At 42.1% G+C, this 25661-nt stretch overlaps 1 protein-coding gene across 7 annotated transcripts in view; it reads right to left on the bottom strand.

The window, feature by feature from the left end:
• Positions 1-8399: 8399 nt before the first annotated feature.
• NDRG3 (NDRG family member 3) overlaps positions 8400-25661 on the bottom strand; it is a 91234-nt gene continuing 73972 nt past the window's right edge. For 5 of the 7 annotated variants that reach the window (XM_037732746.1, XM_017512623.2, XM_017512646.2 and 2 more), the window contains 9 exons: positions 24459-24515; positions 20179-20282; positions 19424-19489; positions 19251-19302; positions 14707-14754; positions 11445-11480; positions 11307-11358; positions 10057-10095; positions 8400-8986 (listed from right to left, as the gene is read on the bottom strand). In XM_037732746.1, coding sequence (XP_037588674.1) covers positions 8805-8986; positions 10057-10095; positions 11307-11358; positions 11445-11480; positions 14707-14754; positions 19251-19302; positions 19424-19489; positions 20179-20282; positions 24459-24515 — 636 coding nt within the window. In that variant the 3' untranslated portion in view covers positions 8400-8804. The remainder of the gene's footprint in view (positions 8987-10056; positions 10096-11306; positions 11359-11444; positions 11481-14706; positions 14755-19250; positions 19303-19423; positions 19490-20178; positions 20283-24458; positions 24516-25661) is intronic. The other 2 variants (XM_017512629.2, XM_037732751.1) reach the window with 1 other exon arrangement.

The raw sequence follows: 25661 nt of genomic DNA, 5'->3' as shown, positions 1-25661 counted from the left end.
TGTTGGCCAGGCTGGTCTCGAACTCCTGACCTCAGGTGATCCGCCTGCCTTGGCTTCCCAAAGTGCTGGGATTACAGGCATGAGCCACAGCATCCAGCCTCCTACATACTTCTTTATCTGGCCATTTACCTGTATCCTTTTTATTTTTAATTTTTATATTTTATTGTTTTAGGTTTTGGGGTACATGTGAAGAACATGCAGGATTGTTGCATAGGTACATACATGGCAATGTGGTTTGCTGCCTTCCTCGCCATCACCTGTATCTGGCATTTCTCCCCATGTTATCCCTCCCCAACTCCCCACCCCCTGCTGTCCCTCCCCTATTTTCCCCCAACAGACCCCGGTGTGTGATGCTCCCCTCCCTGTGTCCATGTGTTCTCATTGTTCAACATCTACCTATGAGTGAGAACATGCAGTGTTTGATTTTCTGGTCTTGTGTCAGTTTGTTGAAAATGACGGTTTCCAGGTTCATCCATGTCCCTACAAAGGACACGAACTCATCGTTTTTTATGGCTGCATAATATTCCATGGTGTGTATGTACCACATTTTCCCTGTCCAGTCTATCATCGATGAGCATTTGGGTTGGTTCCAAGTCTTTGCTATTGTAAACAGTGCTGCAATGAACATTCATGTGCATGTGTCCTTATAAGAGAACGATTTATAATCCTTTGGATATATACCTAGTAATGGGATTGCTGGGTCAAATGGAACTTCTATTTCTAGGTCCTTCAGGAATCGCCACACTGTCTTCCACAATGGTTGAACTAATTACACTCCCACCAACAGTGTAAAAGTGTTCCTATTTCTCCACATCCTCTCCAGCATCTGTTGTCTCCAGATTTTTTAATGATCGCCATTCTAACTGGTGTGAGATGATATCTCAATGTGGTTTTGATTTGCATTTCTCTAATGACCAGTGATGATGAGCATTTTTTCTTATGTTTGTTGGCCTCATATATGTCTTCTTTTGAAAAGTGTCTGTTTATATCCTTCACCCACTTTTGAATGGGTTTTTTTCCTGTAAATCTGTTTTAGTTCTTTGTAGATTCTGGATATTAGCCCTTTGTCAGATGTGTAGATTGCAAAAATTTTTTTCCCATTCTGTTGGTTGCCGATTCACTCTAATGAGTTTCTTTTGCTGTACAGAAGCTCTGGGGTTTAATTAGGTCCCATTTGTCTATTCTGGCTTTTGTTGCCAATGCTTTTGGTGTTTTAGTCATGAAGTCCTTGCCTATGCCTACGTCCTGAATGGTTTTCTTCTAGGGTTTTTATGGTCTTAGGTCTTATGTTTAAGTCTTTAATCCATCTGGAGTTAATTTTAGCGTAAGGTGTCAGGAAGGGGTCCAGTTTCTGCTTTCTGCACACGGCTAGGTAGCCAGTTTTCCCAACACCATTTATTAAACAGGGAATCCTTTCCCCATTGCTTGTTTTTGTGAGATTTGTCAAAGATCAGATGGTTGTAGATGTGTGGCGTTGCCTCCAAGGCCTCTGTTCTGTTCCATTGGTCTATATCTCTGTTTTGGTACCAGTATCATACTGTTTTGATTACTGTAGCCTTGTAGTATAGTTCGAAGTCAGGTAGCATGATGCCTCTAGTTTGTTCTTTTTGCTTATAATTGACTTGGCTATGCAGGCTCTCTTTTGGTTCCATATGAAGTTTAAGGCGGTTTTTTCCAGTTCTGTGAAGAACGTCATTGGTAGCTTGATGGGGATAGTGTTGAATCCATAAATTACTTTGGGCAGTATGACCATTTTCACGATATTGATTCTTCCTAGTCATGAGCATGGAATGTTTCTCCATCTGTGTCCTCTCTTATTTCCTTGAGCAGTGGTTTGTAGTTCTCCTTGAAGAGGTCCCTTACATCCTTTGTTAGTTGTATTCCTAGGTATTTTATTCTCTTGGTAGCAATTGTGAATGGCAGTTTGTTCTTGATTTGGCTCTCTTTAAGTCTGTTATTGGTGTATACGAATGCTTGTGATTTTTGCACATTGATTTTGTATCCTGAGACTTTACTGAAGTTGCTTATCAGTTTCAGGAAATTTTGGGCTGAGATGATGGGGTCTTCTAAATATACAATCATGTCGTCTACAAATAGAGACAATTTGACTTCCTTCTTTCCTAATTGAATAAGCTTTATTTCTTTTTCTTGCCTGATTGCTCTGGCTAGAACTTCCAATACTATATTGAATAGGAGTGATAAGAGAGGGCATCCTTGTCTAGTGCCAGATTTCAAAGGGAATGCTTCCAGTTTTTGCCCATTCAGGATGATATTGGCTGTGGGTTTGTCATAAATAGCTTTCATTATTTTGAGACACGTTCCGTCAATACCTAGTTTTTTGAGTTTTTAGCACAAAGGACGGTTGAATTTTGTTAAAGGTCTTCTCTGCGTCTATTGAGATAATTGTGGTTTTTGTCTTTGGTTCTGTTTATGTGGTGAATTACGTTTATAGACTTGCGTATGTTGAACCAGCCTTGCATCCCTGGGATGAAGCCTCCTTGATTGTGATGGATAAGCTTTTTGATGTGCTGTTGCAATCGGTTTGCCAGTATTTTATTGAAGATTTCTGCATCTATGTTCATCACGGATATTGGCCTGAAGTTTTCTTTTCGAGTCTCTGCCAGGTTTTGGTATCAGGATGATGTTGGTCTCGTAAAATGATTTGGGAAGGATTCCCTCTTTTTGGATTGTTTGGAATAGCTTCAGAAGGAGTGGTACCAGCTCCTCTTTGTATGTCTGGTAGAATTTGGCTGTGAACCCAACTGGACCTGGGGTTTTTTGATTGGTAGGCTATTGCTGCTTCAACTTCAACTCTTGTTATTGGTCTATTCAGAGTTTCGACTTCTTCCTGGTTTAGGCTTGGGAGGATGCAAGTTTCCAGGAATTTTATCCACTTCTTCCAGGTTTATTGGTTTATGTGCATAGAGTTGTTTGTAGTAATCTCTGATGGTGGTTTATTGTATCTATTTGATTATTCTCTTTTCTTTTTTATTAATCTGGCTAGCAATCTGTTTTGTTGATCTTTTCAAAAAAACCACCTCCTGGATTTGATTTTTTGAAGGGTTGTGTATCTCCTTCAGTTCTGCTCTGATCTTAGTTATTTCTTGTCTTCTTCTAGGTTTTGAGTTTATCTTGCTCCTCTAGCTCTTTCAATTTTGACGACAGGGTGCCAATTTTAGATCCTTCCTTGCTCCTCATATGGGCATTTATTGCTATATATTTTCCTCTACACACTGCTTTAAATGTGTCCCAGAGATTCTGGTATGCTGTGTCTTTGTTCTTGCTGGTTTCGAAGAACATCTGTATTTCTGCCTTCATTTCATTGTTTATCCAGTCAACATTCAACAGCCAGTTGTACAGTTTCCATGAAGTTGTGTGGTTCTGAGTTAGTTTCTGAGTTCTAACTTGATTGTACTGTGGTCTGAGAGACTGTCTGTTATGATTTCTGTTCTTTTGCATTTGCTGAGGAGTGATTTACTTCCAATTATGTGGTCAATTTTAGAGTAGGTGTGGTGTGGCGCTGAGAAGAATGTATATTCTGTGGATTTGGGGTGGAGAGTTCTGCAAATGTCTATTAGGTTTGCTTGGTCCAGGTCTGAGTTCAAGTCCTGGATATCCTTGTTAATTTTCTGTCCCGTTGATCTGTCTAATATTGACAGTGGAGTGTTAAGGTCTCCCACTATTATTGTGTGGGAGTCTAAGTCTCTTTGTAAGTCATAAGAACTTGCTTTATGTATCTGAGTACTCCTGTATTGGTTGCGTATATATTTAGAATTGTTTCTTGTTGCATTGATCCTTTTACCATTATGTAATGTCCTTCTTTGTCTCTTTTGATCTTTGTTGGTTTAAAGTCTATTTTATCAGAGACTAGGATTGCATCTCCTGCTTTTTTTTTTTGCTCTCCATTTGCTTGGTAAATCTTCCCCCTTCCCTTTATTTTGAGCCTATGTGTATCCTTGCATGTGAGATGGGTTTTGACTTTTTATCCAATTTGCTGGTCTGTGCCTTTTGATTGGGGCATTTAGCCCATTTACATTTAACGTTAATATTGTTATGTGTGAATCTGATCCTGCCATTTTGATGCTAGCCGTTGTTTTGCCCGTTAGTTGATGCAGTTTCTTCATTGTATCGATGCTCATTTGGTATGTTTTTGTAGTGGCTGGTACTGGTTGTTCCTATGTTTAGTGCTTCTTTCAGGAGCTCTTGTAAAGCAGGCCTGGTGGTGATGAAATCTCTGAGCAATTGCTTGTTCGTAAAGGATTTTATTTCTGTTTCGCTTATGAAACTTAGTTTGGCTGGATATGAAATTCTAAGCTGAAAGTTCTTTTCTTTAAGGATGTTGAATATTGGTCCCCACTCTCTTCTGGCTTGTAGGGTTTCTGCTTAGATCCGCTGTGAGTCTGATGGGCTTCCCTTTGCGGGTAACCTGACATTTCTCTCTGGCTGCCCTTAGCATTTTTTCCTTCATTTCAACCCTGGTGAATCTGACGATTATGTGCCTTGGGGTTGCTCTTTTGAGGAACATTTGTGGTGTTCTCTGTATTTCCTGGACTTGAATATTGGCCTGCCTTGCTAGGTTGGGGAAGTTTTCCTGGATAATATCCTGAAGAGTATTTTCCAGCTTGGATTCATTCTCTTCATCACATTCAGGTACACCTATCAAACATAGGTCTTTTCACATAATCCCATATTTCTTGGAGGCTTTGTTTGCTTTTTTTTTTTCCCTCTAATCTTGCCTTTTTATAATATGTATTTTTTCTGTTTCTAGAATACAGAGTCTCACTATGTTGCCCAGGCTGGTCTTAAACTCCTGGGCTCAAATGATCCTCCTGCCTTGGCCTCCTAAAGTGCCAGGATTACAGGTGTGAGCCACCACACCCTGCCTCATATCCTTTAGAATCATAAACCTGTAAATTCAGTGTTTCCCTGAGTCTGTGAGCAATCTTAGCAAACTAACAAGCCTGAGGGAGGATGTCCAATTTGTAGCCAGGTTGAACAGAAGTGTGAGTAACCTGGGGATCCACTGCTTGCAACTGGCATGTGAAGCAGGGGGCAGTCTTGTGGGTCTGAACCCTTAACCTGTGGGGTCTAACTCTAGGAAGCTGGTGTCATAATTGAATTTAGGAGACCTACTGTCTGGGGTGTTGAAGCCTTGGTTGGTATGGGAAAAAAGCCCACCCATTTAGTCACAGAAGTGTTGAGTGTAGTGGAAGAAACTGTTTCCCGTATTGCCACTTACTAGTTTTGTGACCATTTACAAACTAGTTATCTCTGGGCTTGTTTCTGCATCCAAAAAATGGGAATAGGATGTATCTCACTGAATCAATAGAAGGAAATTTATAGGAAGATGTTAAGGGCCTGGCCTATACAGATGCTCAATAAAAGGCTGATTCCCACAATAATCCTAGCATTTTAGGAGGCTGAGGCAAGAAGATCACTTGAGGCCAGGAGTTCAAGTCCAGCCTGGGCAATGAAGTGATACCCTGTCTCTACAAAAAATAAAAAATGAGCCAGGCATGGTGTTGCATGCCAGTAGTCCCTGTTACTCAAGAAGCTGAAGTGTGAGGATGGCTTGAGCCTGGGAGTCTGAGGCTGCAGACAGCAATGATCACACCACTGCCATCCAGCTTGGCTGACAAAGCGAGACATTGTCCAAAAAAAAAAAAAGAAAAAAAGGTCCAGTGTGGTGGTTCATGCCTGTAATTTAAGCACTTTGGGAGGCCGAGGTGAGCGGATTACTTAAAGTCAGGAGTTCCAGACCAGCCTGGCCAACATGGCCAAACCCCATCTCTACAAAAAATTAGCTGGGCTTGGAGGCACATTCCCGTAGTCCCAGCTACTTGAGAGGCTGAGACAGGGGAATTGCTTGAACCTAGGAGGCAGAGGTTGCAGTGAGTGGAGATCATGCCACTGCACTCCAGCCTGGGTGACAGAGCAAGACTCTGTATCAAAACAGAACATAACCAAACAAAAAACAAAGGGCAACTGAGGCCATCAGATCAATTCCTTCCCAGGTCAGCATTCTGTGGAGCACAGGCCTGCATCATCAGGTGTCGGCTTGGTAATCTGCATCTGTTCAAATGCATTTGTTTCAACTCCTCTGCCAGAATGAGTAGGGTCCATGTCATTTTATGAGTGCCTCTTGCATATGCAGCAATCCAGATGCGCTTTTGCTGGCACTTGCCCCTGGGTCACTGGAAAACTCATCTGAGATGGTGGTCTCCTGAAATTATTATTATTATTATTGATTTTTAATGGACTCTTACTCTGTAGCCCAGGCTAGAATGCAGTGGCGCAATCTCGGCTCACTGCCACCTCCGCCTCCCAGTGATTCTCCTGCCTCACAGCCTCCCAAGTAGCTGGGATTACAGGCATGCACCACCATGACCGGCTAATTTATATATTTTTAGTAGAAACAGGGTTTCACCATGTTGGCCATACTGGTCTTGAACTCCTGATCTCAAGTGATCTACCTGCCTTGGCCTCCCAGAGTGCTGGGATTACAGGCGTGAACTACTACACCTGGCCTGAAATTATTCTTGACAGGTACAAATATAGCCATTTCTGGAGAAACATAGGCTGGTCTCATAGAGGAACCCAGACAAGTGGTTGCAGATTATTAAATGACAGGTGGGACCCAGCAATCCCATGCAGGTGGTGGAGCTGCGACGTGGACCACCTTCTCAAGACCTCAGCTGCTTCTACTCCATCACAAACAACACTATCAGGCTTCTCCTGATTTTTGGCTTGAGGGAAATACAGACACATCAGATGGAATTCTGCATAATTCCCTGGGATTTAATCCTGGCTGGACTTATTGGCTGTAGGACCTTGGGCAAATGATTTATCATCAGGCTTCATTTCCTCCTATAAATGGACAGTGTCGCTTGGTGGATAAGCAATCACATGTGAAAATGCCAATACCAGCATACAGCAACTCGATCCCACCCTGAACCCCAGTGAATGGCTTGAGAGAAATAATACCAGCAATGAGGTAACAATGAGACATATACAGCTTTATTTAATAATCTGTAAAAAGTCATACTCTGGCAGAGTGATGCATTCGTTATCTCAGCAGAAAGCAAACAATGTGTCTGAAAAGCCCCTTCCCAAGATTTGGAACTGTGTAACCCTGAGCTTACATCTCAATGCTCCCAAGAGCTGGGCTCTTGCTATGTGGCAGCTGGTTTCCACAGTTCTTTCTCTCACCCTCCAGTGATACTCTCTGGCTGGCTGTGACTCCCTCACCTAACAGTAGACAGGAGGCTGAAAACAACTTTACCTGGACAGGGCTGCCTCTACAGATGGGCCCCTTCCTTCCTACAAAAGAGAGTTCATAAGATTAAGAATGTTTCTGATGGCAGGCACAATGACTCACACCTACAATCCCAGCAGTTGGGAGGCCAAGGTGGGCGGATCACCTGAGGTCAGGAGTTTGAGACCAGCCTGGACAACATAGCGAAACCCCATCTCTACTAAAATACAAAAACTAGCCAGGTGTGATGGCAGGTGCCTGTAGTCCCAGCTCACAGGCAAGGATAACACAGCCACTTGAGACAAGAGTTCTCCCCTCAGCCACCTGAGAGAAAAACTGCTTGAGCCCGAGAGGCAGAGGTTGCAGTGAGCCAAGCTCGTGCCATTGCACTCTAGCCTGCGCCACAGAGTGAGACTCTGTCTCAAACAAACAAACAAAAAAACCAAGGACTCTTGCTGAGAAATGAGTTCTGTATTAATTTAATTTGGCTTCCATATGGCTGCTGAAATCAAGCTTATTAAACATGATACAATGTTAATGGCTGTTCCTCTCCCCCCACCCATTTCTCCACCATCTACATGCTTTTTAAACCATCCCTCTCCCCTTTCTGGGAAGTGAGGAATGGAGAAATGCTCTCATCATAGACCTAAGAGGCACTTCTTGTGGATATGTGGATGTCTGGTATCAGATACTGCAGAAATAGCAGTTTTGTTCTTGCAGAGCAGGGGCCTGGCATTTTGTTTTCCACCTTCCTGTGCTAACTGAGTCCACTAATTAAGCCACATTCACTCCTAGGAAACAACTCTTATGTTGAATCAGAACCTCACCGATGGTTCATGGGCTTCCAGCAGAATATATTCCTCCCTTTTATTTATAGAATAGTATACAGGAATTCATTTGGACAGAAGGAGCCTCTCTATGTAACAGGCAGCCTTCTACTATTGGTCACAATCAATCAATGGTCCAGGCAGTAATAATGATTTTCCACATTCCTCCAAGATGCTCTTTTCTGAAATCACTTTGCAAATTTTGTTGACCAATTTGCAAACAAAAGAGAATGCAGTTGGCCTACCCAACCTAGAAATCTGTTCTGCCTAATTCCCTTAAAAAAAACCATTGAGAATGCAAAATAAGTCCCTTTTTCGTTTTTTGCAGAAGCACTACAAGAAAGCATGTCTAAAACCACAGAACTATGCACACACAAACACAGACATGCGTGCTCGCACACACACAGAATTGGGATCAAAGAATCTTATCTGATACATAGTTGAGGGGGCACGGAAAAAAGCTGGCAAGAGAGGATATGGAGAGATCTGATCAGCTAAAGATGTTGGAATGTTACAGTATGGCATGGAAGTGGTTCTTGGGATATACAAAAAAAGGGGTGGGCAGGCAGAGAGAATGATAAATCCAGGCTACTAGAGAGAGGTTCAGTGGCCATGCATGAGTTAAAGATAGTAGAGGCCAGTTTACTGGATGAAATGTTATATTATGGAGTGGTCATTTGAAGAAGGATGGACTTGCAATGATCCAGGGGAGGAGCATCTGTTTAGCAGGACACCTCCATGGTCTGGTGTCTGTCCAGGACATCAGGGGACTCACAGGATTCTTGAGTTCCATCTGACTGATTGCTGGTGACAGACCGGCTGAAGGGACTTTCTCCAGAGCCAATGCTACTTGAGGTTGAGTGGGTTCGTGATCGGGCAAGCCGGGTCATGCTGGCAGATGGTACTGTAACAGAGAACCAAAGGGGACTAGAAGATGAAGCCCTGGTTAAGCTCAGCTGACGTAGGAGTCTCATCAAAGGCTTTATGTTTAGCTTTTCCAAATCATTTATGATGACACCCAGGACAAGATATAGTCATCCCCATTTTGTATTATTTGCTCTGAGTGGTGAAACGTGACGGCACTTTAATCCTTTAGATCTGGTTGGAATCTCAGCTGATTGTAGTCCCCAGCAGAACAAGGGGAAACCCTAAGTCCAGAGTATAGCCTCTTAGCTATGCCCACACCATTCAGACAGTGATAGAATGGAAGCTCTGGGAACCCAAACAGGTAAATAAAACCTACAGTACATGCAAGACTAAACCAAAAGAAAAGAAAGACAAACACACAAGTATGAAGGTGTTTCACAAACACAGTGCAAGCCCGATACAACGAGACTACCATCCGTGTCCACAGGCTACCTTGCTATCCGGGGAGGAGACGTATAGGACAGTGTGTGTCAAGGGGAGGGCAGGTTGGCTTGGAGCTGACCTCTACACAGGGATGAGGTGTTTAACTCAGACTCCTGTTCTGCCACTGCTTGACCCTAAGGTCCTTCCAGCTTGGCTGGGACTGGGCCTTACCTGGCATAGCCTCCCTGCCTATCCTCCTGGGCAGCAGCCACTCCCCTAGCTATCATTTCAATGCTGGGGTCAAAAGATGCCATTATCTGCAGAATTCTCTGGGCACAGGCTCTGACCCTCCTATTTAGAGCCAAAGCTGCCCTTGGATTCCTGTGTCTGGAGGTTAATTCAAGGATCAGTAGGTGGTGGTGGAAGACAGGCCCTGTCTATCAAATTTCAGCTGCTGCTGTGACCCTGGATTTAGGATGACAAGAGGAGGCCTTCCCCTTACAACCAGATCCTTTCTTACTCCTGGGGGACCAGGGCTGGACCTGTAGGCTAAATCTCTTGGGGCATACTGAGCCACGTTCTATTGGGCTCTCACTGCACAGGAAGACCGCGGACATGCTACAGGCAGCCAGTGCAGCCAGGAGAGGCTGGAAGGCAGGGCAGAGCCAGCACAGAGGAAGGTACCTGACTCGGTGCTCAAGTGACTGAGCTGCACATACGGGACTGGAAGCAGGATGGACATAGGAAAAGCCAGGTTAGTGACCTGAGAGTGCCAAGTGGCAACCTCAGTTGCCTGATAGACACTCAAGGAATACTCTAAAACAGGGATAAAATTTTACTTTAAGCTCCCAGAGAGGAGGGGAGGCTGACAGATAATTAATAGCATCTCAGATGTTACTTTCCTCAATTAGAAAAAAAGCAATTGTTTTCCTCTCCATTATAAATAGTCATCTTGCTTTGGATCAGAAATGGGCTGGAAGATCAGCTGTTTTTTGGCAAAGGATAAGAAGGGGCTAGGAGAGGGGCTCCTGCTCCTCCCAGTGAGCCATAGGGCTGTGGATGTGGGCTCGGTTGGTAGCAGCTCACAGGCAAGGATGACACAGCCACTTGAGACAAGACATACATGGTCTGCCTGGCAGGTACAGGGCTGTACCCAGGGCCCAGCTGCCCAGAGCAGCTGACCGGTGGCTCACTAATGACCATTATTCACACTAATACCAAAGACAGGAGAAAAATCACCCTACTGGGTAAAGAGCTCTGTACCTGGGTGAAAGAGTTTTTCTTAAAACTCCAAGAAAGGAGCACATGTAGAGAATTCTGTGACCATGAGAATGCTCGGGGGTCATACAATACAAGAAGCCAGGACAATGGCATATGATATGGACACACCCTTGGACTTGCTCTAAAACAACTCTCCAAGTTCATCTCCTAGGGAGAAAGACACTACCAAGAATACTGCCCTTTTCTCCTGGAGTCTCCATTTCATATCTCTAGGTCTGGAGTTATTAACCACCTGAGTTTAAATGCAAACCATAATTTCAGATTCACACCTAGGACAGACAGCCTAAGCTTCAGTGGTTCAAAATGTGGGCTCTGGAGTCAGACTGCCAGAGTGTGAATCATAGCTCTACAGCTAAATTTTTACTCTGGGAAATGTGCTTAGCCTTTCTGAGACTCAGTTTCTTCTTCTATAAAATGGCACTAATAACAGAATGACCTCTTAGATTAAGAATACATAGTACCTGACAAAAGTAAGTGCTGAGTGTTAGCATATTATAAATACACATGAATGAATGTTCCATCAACATTTTGGTTTCTACTTTGCTTAAGGCTAGCTGATACAGTTATATCCCAAGAACTGTGGGCTCCCAGATGCTAAGCTGACCCCCAATATTCATAAATTGTTGCTAGATAGAAAGTTGTGTACTACTCACTGTAGCCCATTCCCTGCAAAAAGTACTTGAAGGCCTCGGTGAGCTTCCCAGGCTGGGGGCACAAAACGAGAGGGCATTAATCTTTGCATAGACAGAGAGGCAGAATTAAAAGGGTGTTTTTAAAAAAAACCTCCTTACCTGAACTACCTGGGGCAGTCCCCCACAGTCTGCCATCTAGAAAAGGAGAAATATGCAAGTCAGCTGGGACTTACCCTTAAGAGAATTGCTCTGAACATCCCAAGTCCTTTCAAACAGAACAAAATCGAGTTCTAGGTTTTAGTTAATGTTTAAATGCAAGTTTACATCTCAATGCACTCACATACAAAGACTTATAACCTTGGATGAAAATCTGAAATAATTATTCCATACTTATTTATCAATAAGACTGAAGGGCTGACTTTCAGGCCCATGGTGGCAATTTTCTTTTGCGGTGATAGTGAAGTTAACCACTACTCTCAATTGTGGAAACCTCCTGAGAATGTTCCTTTCAGAGTCCTCGAACAGTGTAACCCTAGCTTCTCCGTGCATCATGCTTTCCAAGTCTCATTTCAACTCTACGTTATCTTTCTTTCCTTCATGAGTAAGGGCACTCTGCCATCAGGAGCTGATACTAATTCAGCCAGCTCACTCAGTCAACCACTTTCCTCTAATAGCTGGGTTTGGTAATGCTGCTTTTCACTTCATAAACATTTACAGCTGGTTATTCTCACATATGCAAGCATTTCTAAGGTATGGCTTCATTAGTATACACTGGAATTACCTGAAGGACTTATTAAAACTCAGATTCTTGGATCCTCGTCCCCGAGATTCTGATTTGACAGGTCTGGGGTATGGTTCAAGAACGTCTATTTCTAATAAGCTCCCAGGTGATTTGAATCTACTCTCCATAGAAAAGCATTTTTAGGGTATAGTGGCCAAACATAGGCCTGCTCTCTTCCTTCCAGCTGTTATGCATTCTGGGCTCAGATGGTATACTATTCAGGCTGACTGGCTTTTTTAAAAAAAAGGGACACGAACCCCATGGTTTCAACTCACTGGCATTAAAACTTATTTTGAGGGGGGACTGCTACTGAGGAGAGTGCCACAGAAGACACAGAAATTTGAGATTAACAAGGGCGAGTCCCCCGAAAATTCTAAGCATAAGACTGTAAATAAACACTTAATCTAACAAATATACACAAAACCAAACTAGCGCAGGCTGTATTTTCATGAAGTTTAGGAGCTGAAACCTGATGAGAACCACTGAACAGTTCCCATATGCAGAGAGAATACTGGGAGAAACTATTCCCAAGATGGGTACCTATCAAACAGTTTGAGAATAAGTTCAATCTGCCATAGGAGTTATCTACTCTATTCTATGGGGTTGTAGATGGGCATTTTTTTCCCAAAATAACTGGCTATGTTATTGTAGTTTTGTGCTTTTGAATACTGATTCAAACCTGAAGTGAGAAATTAATTTGAAACTGCAAACTTAAAAAACAATCGATATTTTATTTTTGTCAAAAAAAAATTTTTTTGAGATAAAGTCTCACTCTTGTTGCCCAGGCTAGAATACAATGGTGCAATCTTGGCTTACTGTAACCTCTGCATCCTAGGTTTAAGCGATTCTCCTGCCTCGGCCTCTGGAGTAGCTGGGATTACAGGCACCTGCTACCATGGCTGGCTAATTTTTGTATTTTTAGTAGAGATGAGGTTTCACCATGTTGGGCAGGCTGGTCTTGACTCCTGGCCTCCGCCTCCCAAAGTGCTGGGATTACAGGCATGAGCCACCATGCCCAGCCCCCAGAAAAAATTTTTAGACCAGTCATCAACTGACTGGAGGCCAGAACATTTTGAGTGTGCTCACCTCGGAGCACTAACCTCACGTTATCTTTCTAGGAACTACAGGCCATTTCTGGTAACAGCACTTTCCTTTCAAACACACCTCAAAGAGAAAAGGAAGAGGCAGAGGTCTTTCACACTGAAAATGTAGCAGTAAGCAACATATGATCAGCATTTAAATCTACAGTAGTCCAAATTCAAACTAGATGGTCAGCTACCTAAAAACGTTAGTAGGGGCTCTAGGAAAAGCTAGGTTGAAACAATGTCAGGTAAAAACTCCTGCCTAGGATATACTCAAAAGGGGAGACATTTGATACTAACTCTAGCAATTTAGCTTAAGAGTTGCTCTGTATTTGCCCTAAGAGAAAGAACATGCATCCACCCTCATCATTAGAATTGTTACTGAAAGTTTCCTTATCAATACAGCAGGATTTTGCATATAAAGAATTTATATCCATTGTCTTAATTCTTGCAACACTAAATAATGTTTACAAAGTTTTCTTTTTTTTTTTTTTTTTTTGAGACAGGGTTTCACTCTGTCACCTAGGCTGGAGTGCAGTGTCAAGGGCACAAATCCTCGAATTCCTGGGATCAAGGAATCCTCTAGCCTCAGCCCCCTGAGTAGTTGGGGCTACCGGAACGCACTACCAAGCCCAGCTAATTTTCTTATTTTTTAAATCTCACTGTGTTGCCCAGGCTGTTGTTGAACTCTTGGCTTCCCACCTTGGCCTTCCAAAGCACTGGGATTATAGGTGTAAGCCACAGCACCCAGCCAAAGTTTTTGGTTACATGGGAAAAGGCTTGGCCATAAAGTTGAGTAAAACAGATACAGGGTTGTAAATACTCTCTGACAGGGTCTCACTCTGTTGCCCAGGATGGTCTCAAAATAACTGGACTTAAGTGATCCACCCACCTCAGCCTCCCAAAGTGTTGGGATTATAGGTGTGAGCCATCATGCCCAGCACCTCTCTAATGATGTAAATGTATAGGAAAGGACAGCAATATTTTACCAGAGGTTTGGGTAGTAGTATTATGGTTAATTTAAATTTATTTTATTCTTTATGCTTTTCTCTTTTTTGCAGTGTTCTACAATGAGAACGTAATCAGCAAAAAAGCATTATTTTATTTTATTTATTTATTTATTTATTTTTTGAGATGGAGTTTCACTCTTGTTACCCAGGCTGGAGTGCAATGGCGCAATCTCGGCTCACCGCGACCTCCGCGTCCTGGGTTCAAGCAATTACCTTGCCTCAGCCTCCGAGTAGCTGGGAATACAGGCATGTGCAGCCACACCCAGTTAATTTTTGTATTTTTAGTAGAGACAGGGTTTTGCCATATTGGCCAGGCTGGTATCAAACCCCTGACCTCATGATCCGCCTGCCTCGGCCTCCCAAAGTGCTGGGATTATAGGCATGAACCACCATACCTGGCCAAAAGCATTATTTTAAAAAGAGAATGAGATAACCAAAGAGAGGGAAGCTTTGCTTCTTTATGGGCAATTATTCCAGAAAACATGATTATCTGAAGCATTTATAATATACTCACAAAGGGTTGGAAGTGAAGGAAGAAGACACATTACCTTTAGCAAAGTTGTATTTATAGGGTTCAGGCGGGAATTACATTCGACCTAAAATTTAAAAAAGGAGAGAATAATTTTGAGTTGCTAGGAAAAAAATGAAATAGCTCGGCATGAGAATGATCTTGCAAGATCAACAGCTCAGTTTGGAGAAGGCTGAACCAGCCTAAGAGATTACCAAAACACATAGTGAAAGATATATTTATATGATACACTTCAAAGTTTCTGAGCAGATCTAAAAATTTCACTTATCTAATTTTCTGAATCTGTTACATGTCTTTAAAAAAACTGCAAGCTAAATCTAATTCTTCCTGCTGGATAGCTACATAACATGAAGTCGGTTACCTTACTTCTTTGAAAAATGAACTGGACCACCGGGCATGGTGGCTCATACCTGTAATTCCAGCACTTTGGGAGGCTGAGGCAGGTGGATCACCTGAGGTCAGGAGTTCGAGACCAGCTTGACCAACATGGAGAAACCTTGCCTCTACTGAAAATTCAAAATTAGCTGGGTGTGGTGCCACATGCCTGTAATCTCAACTACCCGGGAGGCTGAGGCAGGAGAATCACTTGAACCTGGGAGGAGGAGGTTGCGGTGAGCTGAGATTCCGCCACTGCACTCCAGCCTGGGCAACAAGAGTGAAATCTGTCTCAAAAANAAAAACGGACTGGACTATGGGTCCTCTCCTGCTCCTGCTGGGATCTCTTTAATGGCTTCTGAGCACAAGCGGTTCTAATCACTAAGTCCTAAGCACCTCCCCTAACTCTTTCCTTAGTGGGTTTGTTATTCCTTATGTCCTCACTCTTTTCTATCTCAAGGTCTTTGGCTATCCAGCCTAAAGTTGAACTCTTCTCATTTTTCTCTCATAGAGTCATTTAATTAAGAATCATAGCCCTGTGCATTCACATGTCTGATATCCTGTACCCTTGTGTTCATGAGGGCAGGGATCTCAAAGAAAACGTTTTGGGGAGACAATCTCTCGGTTCAGCATTGTTTTAGGGCTATTTTGATCAACTGGATCTCTCCGTTTATAGGTTTGCTAAGAACACACATATAAAATCTGTGCTGATAGTCTGGATCCAGCAGGGTGAAACGTGTAATACAAGGCAAAATGAACCACTCTAAACACTTCACAACTAAGCTGGGTGCACAGAAAGAGGAGTGGGATTTCTACAGATAGATAAAGGGAAAGTATGAGTGTTTGAGGACTTCCAGAATCAAGGTGAAAGCATAAGCATAGCCCAGAGGTGGGAACGGTACATCTGCAGAGGCAAGTGTGAGGTAAGGTAGACTGGAGGTGAGGCTGGGGCACAGGCTGGAGCTAACTGTGGAAGGCGGGATGCCACAGAAGGTGTCTGAAGTGACAGGATTTGAGTTGTTTTAGGAATGGCCTACATGACAGACTGCAGTGGCAGCAAGCAGTGGTTAAAGTTACCTAGGCAAGACCCAGTAATCCAGATGAACTTTTGCTCTCAGGATTGAGGGTGGGAAGGTATACAAAACTTCTAAAATCAGGGATAATATAAAAAGTGAGGATCACCAAATCAGAGTTTTGATTTGCTTTACACAAAGGACAATGCAGGCTGTGACAAACGAATGTATCAGTTCACTACAGAATGTGCATTAACTCTAAAAGGTAGAATTTAAAAACTGGATCTCTAACTGCTAGGCACAGTGCTTAGAACATAGTAGATATACTATAAATATTTTCAGGAAGAATGAACTCCAAAATCTGGATTTAATATAATAAATCATGCTTTCCTTGATTCACTACTTTGCAATTTCTACAACATTATAAGAAGTCTTGATACCTGGTAGACCAACCACAATCATTGTCTTTGTTTCTGTTTTTTTTTTTTTTTTTTTTTTTTTTTTTTTTTTTTTTTGAGACAGAGTCTTGCTCTGTCACCCAGGCTGGAGTGTAGTGGCACGATCTCAGATCACTGCAATCTCTGCCTCCTGAGTTCAGGCAATTCTCCCACTGAGTAGCTGGGATTACAGGTGTGTACCACCACACCCAGCTCATTTTTGTATTTTTAGTAGAGACAGGGTTTTGCCATGTTGGCTAGGCTGATCTTGAACTCCTGACCTCAAGTGATCTGCTCACCTTGGCCTCCCAAAGTGCTGGGATTACAGGCGTGAGCCACTGTGCCCAGCCACATGCCATGTATTTCACACCAGACACAGAGTGTTTTACAGGGCAGTTCAGAGACATGCGAATATATCCGTTCACAACTGCATATTCTTGCCCTACAATCATTTCCCTGCTCCACAAACCTTCTCAACTATGTCTAAACCTCTGATCATTTGTTAGACTTCCTTTCCAAATAGACTCCTTTACTCTATTTAGGGCAGAAGTGAAGGCAGCCAAAGAAATCAAGTAATTTCACAGAGATACTTGGTTAAGTTATATATGCTGTGGGAAACACATAATTAGACATATGAAAAACTATCAACTTCATTTTTAATCAAAGAAATGCAAATTAAAACAGTAAGATACTCTTTTTAACCTATCAAATTAACTACTAATAAAAAAAGAATCAATGCTAGACAGCGTGCAGTGAAACAGGCTTGCTTATACAGTGCTGGTGGCAATATATTGGTATATCCTTTCTGGAAAGGAACCTGGCAAAATGTATTAAAAACTTTATAAAGATTTATAATTTTAGACATATTAATTCCACTTCTGGAAACCCATCCCAAAGAAATAATCAAAGATTCAAAGATTTCCTAAGGATGTTCAACAGTAACATTTTATTTATTTATTTATTTAGAGATGAAGTCTCACTCTTGTCCCCCAGGCTGGAGTGCAATGGCATGATCTCGGCTCACTGCAACCTCCACCTCCTGGGTTCAAGCCATTCTCCTGCCTCAACCTCCTGAGGAGCTGGGATTACAAGCACCTGCCACCATGCCTAGCTAATTTTTGCATTTTTAGTAGATTCGGGTTTCACCATGATCAGGCTGGTCTCGAACTCCTGACCGCAGGTTATCTGCCCACCCACCTTGGCCTCCAAAGTGCGGGGATTACAGGTACGAGCAACTGGCACTCTTGGCTCACTGCAGCTTCTGCCCCCCGGATTCGAGTGATTCTCCTAAGCCTCCCAAGTAGCTGGGACTACAGGCGTGCACTACCACACCTAGCTGATTTTTTGTATTTTTAATAGAGACGGGATTTCACCATGTTGGCCAGGTTGGTTTTGAACTCCTGACCTCAGGTGATCCACCCACCTCAGCCTCCCAAAGTGCTGGAATCCCAGCACAAAGTGCTGGGATTACAGGTGTGAGCCACTGCACCTGGCCAACAGTAACATTATTAATAGCACAAAATTGGAATTAATCAACATGAGAATAAAGTTAAATAAATAATGGTAAATCTACAGACATACTGACTCTATAATGGAAAAATGCTATCAAAAGTGTTAAGTCAGGCCCCCAAATCTTATATATTCAATATAATCAGGTCTATGTAAAGCAAAAGGTAATTAATCGTCTGTCTTTAGGTAATGGGATTATGATTTTCCCCCATCTTTCTATTTTTACATTTTTTTCATATTTTCTACAATGAGCATATATAATTTTTATCCACGTGCTATGTCCTTCAGAAGAAGGTAGAGATGGCCTTCCAGCCTGCTCAATTTATGGTGGCAATCTATTCCAGATTAAAGGCTGACGCTGTCAGAAATCTGATAATAAGTAAATGGTGTTAGTTGTACTACTTGCCACAAAGTGAACTCCACCACACAAAACAATCAAGAACAAAACTGATCCCATCTGATGAAATCTAGTGATTGATGAATTAACTTTCTAAAATGTATGACAAAGAGCAAACCCTGATATGTGTAATCAGAAAACAAAAATTAGTATTTACCAACTGTTTCTAGTGTGTCAGCAGTGTGTTACATACTTTTTTTTGAGACAGGGTCTTACTCTGTCACCCAGGCTGGAGTGCAGTGGTGCAATCATGGCTCACTGCAGCCTTGACCTCCTAAGCTCAAGCAATCCTCCTACCTCAGCCTCTAGAGAAGCTGGGACTAAAGCCTATCCTAATTCAAAAAAATTTTTTGTAGGGTTAGGGTCCCACTGTGTTGCCCACTGGTCTCAAACTCCTGGGCTCAAGTGATCATCCTGCCTCAGCCTCCCAAAGTGTTGGGAATATAGGTGTGAGCCACTGGACCCAGCCTATAATTTTTTTTTTGAGAGGGAGTCTCGCTCTGTTACCCAGGCTGGAGAACAGTGGCATGATCTTGGCTCACTGCAACCTCTGCCTCCCAGGTTCAAGCGATTCTCCTGCCTCAGTCTCACAAGTAGCTGGGATTACAGGTGCCCACCACCACGCCTGGCTAATTTGCTTTTGTATTTTTAGTAGAGATGGGGGTTTTACCATGTTGGCCTGGCTGGTCTCAAACTCCTGACCTCAGGTGATCTGCCCGCCTCAGCCTCGCCAAGTGCTGTGATTACAGGTGTGCTTACACCACACCCAGCCCAGCCTATAATTTTATTACATTTTAATCTCATTATCTTCACAGCATCAGAACATACTTACCACGGCCTCAACTGCAGGCGAACTGTCCCCTACCACCAGTAAAGTAGAACACCTAGGTAGGCAAAATAAGAGGTGTCACTCAGCAAATAGGCACATAAATTCCACTGAACACCAAATTAGTCTATGAATGTAAAGATATTTGGCAAGTCAGTTGAAGAAACTGAGGAACTTACTTTAATGTTTTTAATTTGTTATCATTTTGGCCCAGTATGGGTCTTTCGATCTCCAGGTCTCTGCGTCTAGAAAAACAAAGCAAAAGCAATGCCCTTTTTGGGTAAAGTCATAGCAACTCAGGTTATTTTCTGGTCATAAACACCAAAATGTATCAAGGAATGTGAAATTTACCTTTCCTTCACACCTGAGAAGGGAAGAGGCCCTGTGACTTGGTTCTTGAGTCGCCACTTCAGTGGCGTCCTGAGTGGTACGGGGCAGGAAGGAGGCTCCTGGCTAAACCCTGCAGGACTCTTTGGGATGCTACAAGGAGACAGCCTCAAAACCCAACAGCAACACCACTGAAGCTCTCAAGTCCTAACTGTTTAATTTATAGGAATAAATTCCTTAAGAGAAGAGAATGACTAACATTTTGAGTAGAGGGGGAAGGGTGTTTTCTTTGTAACTAACAGAGTTTAGCACAGGACTTAATCTTTCTAATTTCAGTTAAAAATAGGGAGGCTCTGTTATACAGAAGAAAGAGCTAGAGAGACAAGGTTCAAAATCTGGCTTTGCTTCTTCCTGGCTGTATAACTCTGGGTAAGTTACAGCTGACCCATTTCGTCCATCTTTGCCCATGTTTCTAGAAAACCAGAAGGGGCTCACATTTTCACCTCGAAGGAGCTGGTCTCAGGATTAGATACAGTCCTCTCTCCTCCCCTGCCTTCTCTTTTTAGACCTGTCTACATTTAAGTGAAGAAATAGGAAAAAAATATACCCATTATAGGAATTCAAGAAGAGCTGCAGGTTGTCTTGATTGATGTCTTGGGCAATATGCATTCTGTAGGTTTGGATCAGGTCCAGGTTGGCCTGTAACTCTTCCTAGAACAATTCAAAGAAGACACAGGTAAGCTTCTGAGCTCCAGAACAAGTCCATCTTATTTATTTTGCATTTTCAATACCACAAGCCAAACCATACGGCTCATAATGGGGACCAGGGCAGAGCCTGGAGGCTACTGATGTACTGGTAGGCTGAATGGCTGATTATTTGCATCAGACTGGTTCAGTGCCATATTCTGTGTCAGATGAGGGCAGAAAAGGACCTATTATGGATTCAAGTACTAGCTGTGGAACTTAGGTCACCTCATTACTCGGAACCCTGATTTCTTTGTATGTTTTTTTAATGTTCTGCCATTCTTTACAAAAATGAAGATATTGTAAAAATGAAGATAATAACCAGCTATCTGACAAGGCTGTTTTAAAGATTAAATAAGAAAAGTTATATAAACATATAAACCGTAAAGTGTAAAACAAATGGAAGGTAACATTTCTTTTCTTTTTTTATGAGGCAGAGTCTTGCTCAAACACCTTGGCACAGTCTCGGCTCACTGCAATCTCCATCTCCCGGGTTCAAGCAATTCTCCTGCCCCAGTATCCTGAGTAGCTGGGATTAGAGGCATGGACCACCACGCCCAGCTAATTTTTTTGTATTTTTAGTAGAGACGGAGTCTCACCATGTTCAAGATATTCAACAGTAACATTATTTTATTTTTTGAGACAGAATCTCCCTCTTTCTCACCCAGGCAGGAGTGCAGTGCGTGATCTTGGCTCACTGCAACCTCTGCCTCCCAGGTTCAAGCGATTCTCCTGTCTCCCAAGTAACTGAGACTACAGGCGCACACTACCACACCTGGCTAATTTTTTGTATTTTTAGTAGAGACAGGGTTTCAACATGTTGGCTAGGCTGCTCTCAAACTCCTGATCTCAGGTGATCTGCCTGCCTCGGCCTCTCAAAGTGCTGGGATTACAGATGTGAGCTACTGTGCCTGGCTATATTTCTTTTAATAACCATAAAGCTGTCCAATTAATTTATCCATACCTTCACTGATATAATCAGCATATTACCTATCTATATATACCACCATTTAACATTATACATTGTATAACTGTATATTCCATTATGTTTATGATACTTTATTGATTTAGTAATTTATTACTAAATTTAGTAACAAATTACTAAAGGATGCAAGAAAGGAAAATTCTTGCATTGAAGGAAAGAAATGTATCAGGGATAATTAAGAAGTCTGTTAATCCAGGGCAATGTGTAAATTTCACCACCAAGCCTTATTAGAGAAATAGAGATATGGAAAATTTGTTTGCATTTTCACCACCATGCGGATGTCATGAACCCAGAATACAGTTGGATACTGACAAGAGTCTACATGAAACTGAAGGGTACCCAAATCACTACCAGAAAACTTTGTGAGAGCCCCAGTCTCATTCTAAAGATATTATCGTAAGAAAAGTGAATACCAAATGACAGGCCAGGTGTGGTGGCTCATGCCTGTAATTCCAGCACTTTGGGAGGCTGAGGCAGGAGGATCACTTGAGGCCAGGAGTTTGAGACTAGCCTAGGTTAACATAGTGAGACCCCCATCTCTACCAAAAAATTTAAAACTAGCTCAATGTAGTAGTACATGCCTGTAGTACTAGCTACTCAGGAGGCTGAAGGAGGAGGATGGCTTAAGCCCAGGAAATTGAGGCTGCCGCAAACTATGATGGCATAACTGTAATCCAGCCTGGACGACAGAGCAAGACCCTGTTCTCAATAAACAAACTGACTCCCACCTTTTTAAAAACACAAATTATAGTCCTCTAGACATTGCTCTACACTTGCTTTGCCATGTAAAGTATAGTAGAGATCATTCCTTATCCAGATATATAGACTCTCTCATTTATTTACACTACCTGTCTTCCCACATCCTTGCTAGTACAAATGTATTTTTATTTTTTTTCTTTTATTGGTGAAGATGAGCATTATTCATGTTTAAAAACCATGTTTGCTTCCATTTCAAAGCAATACAAGCATGAGTTTGCTTACTTTTTTTAAACTTATTTTTAATTTTTATTATCTTTTTGGCTGGTCAAGAGCAGTAGTGAGAGAAAGGAAAGAGTAGAACAAGGAATTCAATCTGTAACTAACTGTACAATCAATTCAGATAATTCACTACCTTCAGACCAGCCTGAATGCTTAAATTTTAAATGAACTCTTCAGCCTTATGACAATCCACTATGACCTCAAATGTTTTAAACACATATATTTATATAGTTATATATAGAGTAATATATATAAAGTTTTATATATATATATGTGTATATATATTACTATACATATAGTGAGGATGTTCTTGCTTTTTAGAAATTATTAAATACTGCCCATAGCTCTCCCCTCAGAGGCCTATATAAAGTAGTATTTATTTTTGCTATACTGCCCAGGCCGGTCTTGAACTCTGGGTTCAAGTGATCCTCCCACCACAGCCTCCTGAGTAGCTGGGACCGCAGCTACAGAGCCCGGCTGATTTTTGAATATTTATAAAGATAGGGTACCTCTATGGGGTACCTGCCTCAGCCTCCCAAGTAGCTGGAACTACAGGTGTATGCTACCATGCCTGGCTAATTTTTGTATTTTTAGTAGAAACAGAGTTTCACCATGTTGGCCAGGCTGGTCTCGAACATCTGACTTCAAGTGATCTGCCCACCTCAGCCTCCCAAAGCGCTGGGATTACAGACGTGAGCCACTGCATCCAACCCCTAATTTGTAGTATATTAACGCAATGAACTGCTGCTACACAGTAATAAAAAAGAATGAACTACTGACACATGGAATGACATGGATGAAAAAAAGACAGTATGTTGAGCAAAAGAAGCCAGACTCAGAGAAATATACATTCTGTTATTCCATTTATATGAAGTTTAAGACAGTCAAAAATAATCTACGGAGGTAACAGAATAGTGAATACCTTGTTTGGGGTGGGGAATTATTGAGTGGGAAAGGATAATGAAGAAAGCTTTGTGGGGTGATGAAAATGATGAAATGTTAATGATGAAAATGTTCTGTTTGTGTTCTGGGTGGTAGTTACATGAAAGTATACATCAGTAAATGATCACTGAGATGTACTTAGGATGTGTGCATTACACTATTTGTAAGTACTATCTCAATTAAAGAGAGGGCAATATGGAGGCAAAACCCAAAGGAATCAGCTGGAAGAATGAAAGTGGTTGCCACTAAAAAGCAGAATATGGGGTAGGTGACAGCCAATTTGTAATAAGCCCGGTAGAACTTCTCTACTCTAAAATATATGTGAATTTGTAACTCTGATAAAAATATAATGAAATAAAAGACTATAGACTTTGGACTTGGCCTGACCTGGATTCAAATGTCAGCTCCACACTCACCATCTGGATGGTGGTAGCAAAGTACGTTGCCTCTCTGGTCTTTGGTTTCCCTATCTTAAAATCAGACTAATAGAACCGTGTAAAAAATAGTTTGCACATCTAAAGTCTTATAAATAATCAGTAGTTGGTAAATGCTAGTTTTCTTCCCATCTGCCATTTTCCTTCAGGATAATATTTTCAATGAAGCAGATTACTCACTATTCCTACATATATTATTCTCCTCTCTCCACCCCAGCTCTCTGACCTCATTGCCCACTTATTCCATCACTCCTTTGTCAGTCACCCAACTCACTCTTCCCTTTGAAGAGGACCAGGGTCCCCCTCACCTGCCAGTTAAGTCCCCTTCCCCACCCAGCAATTATGTACATGATAACTGCCACTTTTTGTGAAGACTTCAGTTTCCTTTCCTCCCCAGCCGAAAAACATGGGGCTTGAACAAGATAATCTCTAAGCTTCTTTTAGCATTATTATTTCACAGTTTTTTTCCCTGAAATTTCTATTTCTCTGAAGCCTTTCCCAGACCTCCTAATGGCTCTAAAGATGTTTGGGGAGGCACGTGATGCTGTCAAACATTAACAGATGGCATGCTACTTACAGGAACAGGTAGCCAGAGCCGCTGTCTTCTCTCAGAGTTCCACATGGCAACAACCATGTGGCAATGAGTTAAGCATTCACCTCTGCAAGGCCACATGCCTTTCAACATTGGAAGTGTTATTTGCTGGGATGAGGTAAATTCTAAGGCAGCCCTTCTTTCCTGAAGTAAAATAAGAATTTGCATACAAGCCAATAAACACAGCTCTTCTGGCTGGAACAGGCACTTACCTGCCCAAAGTGATGAGCCAAAATAATGTCCACAACATTGGTTGTCAGGCCAGAGAGCTGAAAAAAAATAAAAACTCTGTCTTAAGAGGGTAAGCATATGCCAAAATTTACCAAGCTGCCCAATTAAAACAAGTACACTTTATTATATATGTTATCTTTTAAAAAACAAATGACAAACCCCCACAATTCAGTGTTATACATTTTCATGAGATAGTGGTTTCAAAGAAACACAGAGACGAGAAACAAGTCAGAAAAAAACTAAGTCTCTTTTCCAGGGTAATAATAAAGCCTTCTGTGAAATAGGGAACTGGAAGAGATGCTGACCATTCCTTCTCTGAAAGCCTGACCTAGACCTCATGGCTGTTTGCTACTTCATTCCAGCCTGTGTTTCTGCATTTACACTGGATTTACGGCTGATAAGGACTGACTTAACAATCACTCCCATGACTTCCAAGAGACAAAAACAGTTTTTTTCTCTTTCTTCCAGTTTTTGCTATCTGTATTTCAGGGAGTGGGAGGAAATGACTTGTTTACAGAATGTTCTTGAGTTTTAAACATTTTCTCCAATTTTTCCCATTTCAAAATGATGCATCCCACAGTCTAATAAATGCAGCAATCTGTGTAAATCTGCATTCTGTTAGTCTATTTTCAGAAAAATTTCCAACTCAAATTATGTTGCTGATTCCTGTTAAGCCTTCTTCCTTGGTTTTATGCTGAACTACTGCTGATTAGGGGTGAAGTACTGAAATGGGGATAGGCACGGGGAAGAGGTAGTGAGGGATAGACATGGCTATGCCTGGAGTAGGATTTATGTAGTACCAGAAAGACTGAGGAGAAGTCCTGAAATCTTCGCATAGGCTATCAGTGATGCACAGGTTATAAACTACAGAAAATTAGGCCAGGCGTGGTGGCTCACGCCTGCAATCCCAGAATTTTGGGAGGCCGAGGCCAGCGGATCACCTGAGGTCAGGAGTTTAAGACCAGCCTGAAGGACACATGCACACGAATGTTCATTGCAGCACTGTTTACAATAGCAAAGACCTGGAACCAAACCAAATGCCCATTGATAGACTGGACAGGGAAAATGTAGCACATATACACCATGGAATATTATGCAGCCATCAAAAATGATGAGTTCGTGTCCTTTGTAGGGACATGGATGAACCTGGAAACCATCATTCTCAGCAAACTGACACAAGAGCA

The sequence above is a fragment of the Cebus imitator genome, unplaced genomic scaffold, assembly GCF_001604975.1.
Source record: "Cebus imitator isolate Cc_AM_T3 unplaced genomic scaffold, Cebus_imitator-1.0 Scaffold18, whole genome shotgun sequence".
In the NCBI taxonomy this organism is placed as follows: domain Eukaryota; kingdom Metazoa; phylum Chordata; class Mammalia; order Primates; family Cebidae; genus Cebus; species Cebus imitator.
This window is presented reverse-complemented; position numbering and strand designations above follow the sequence as displayed.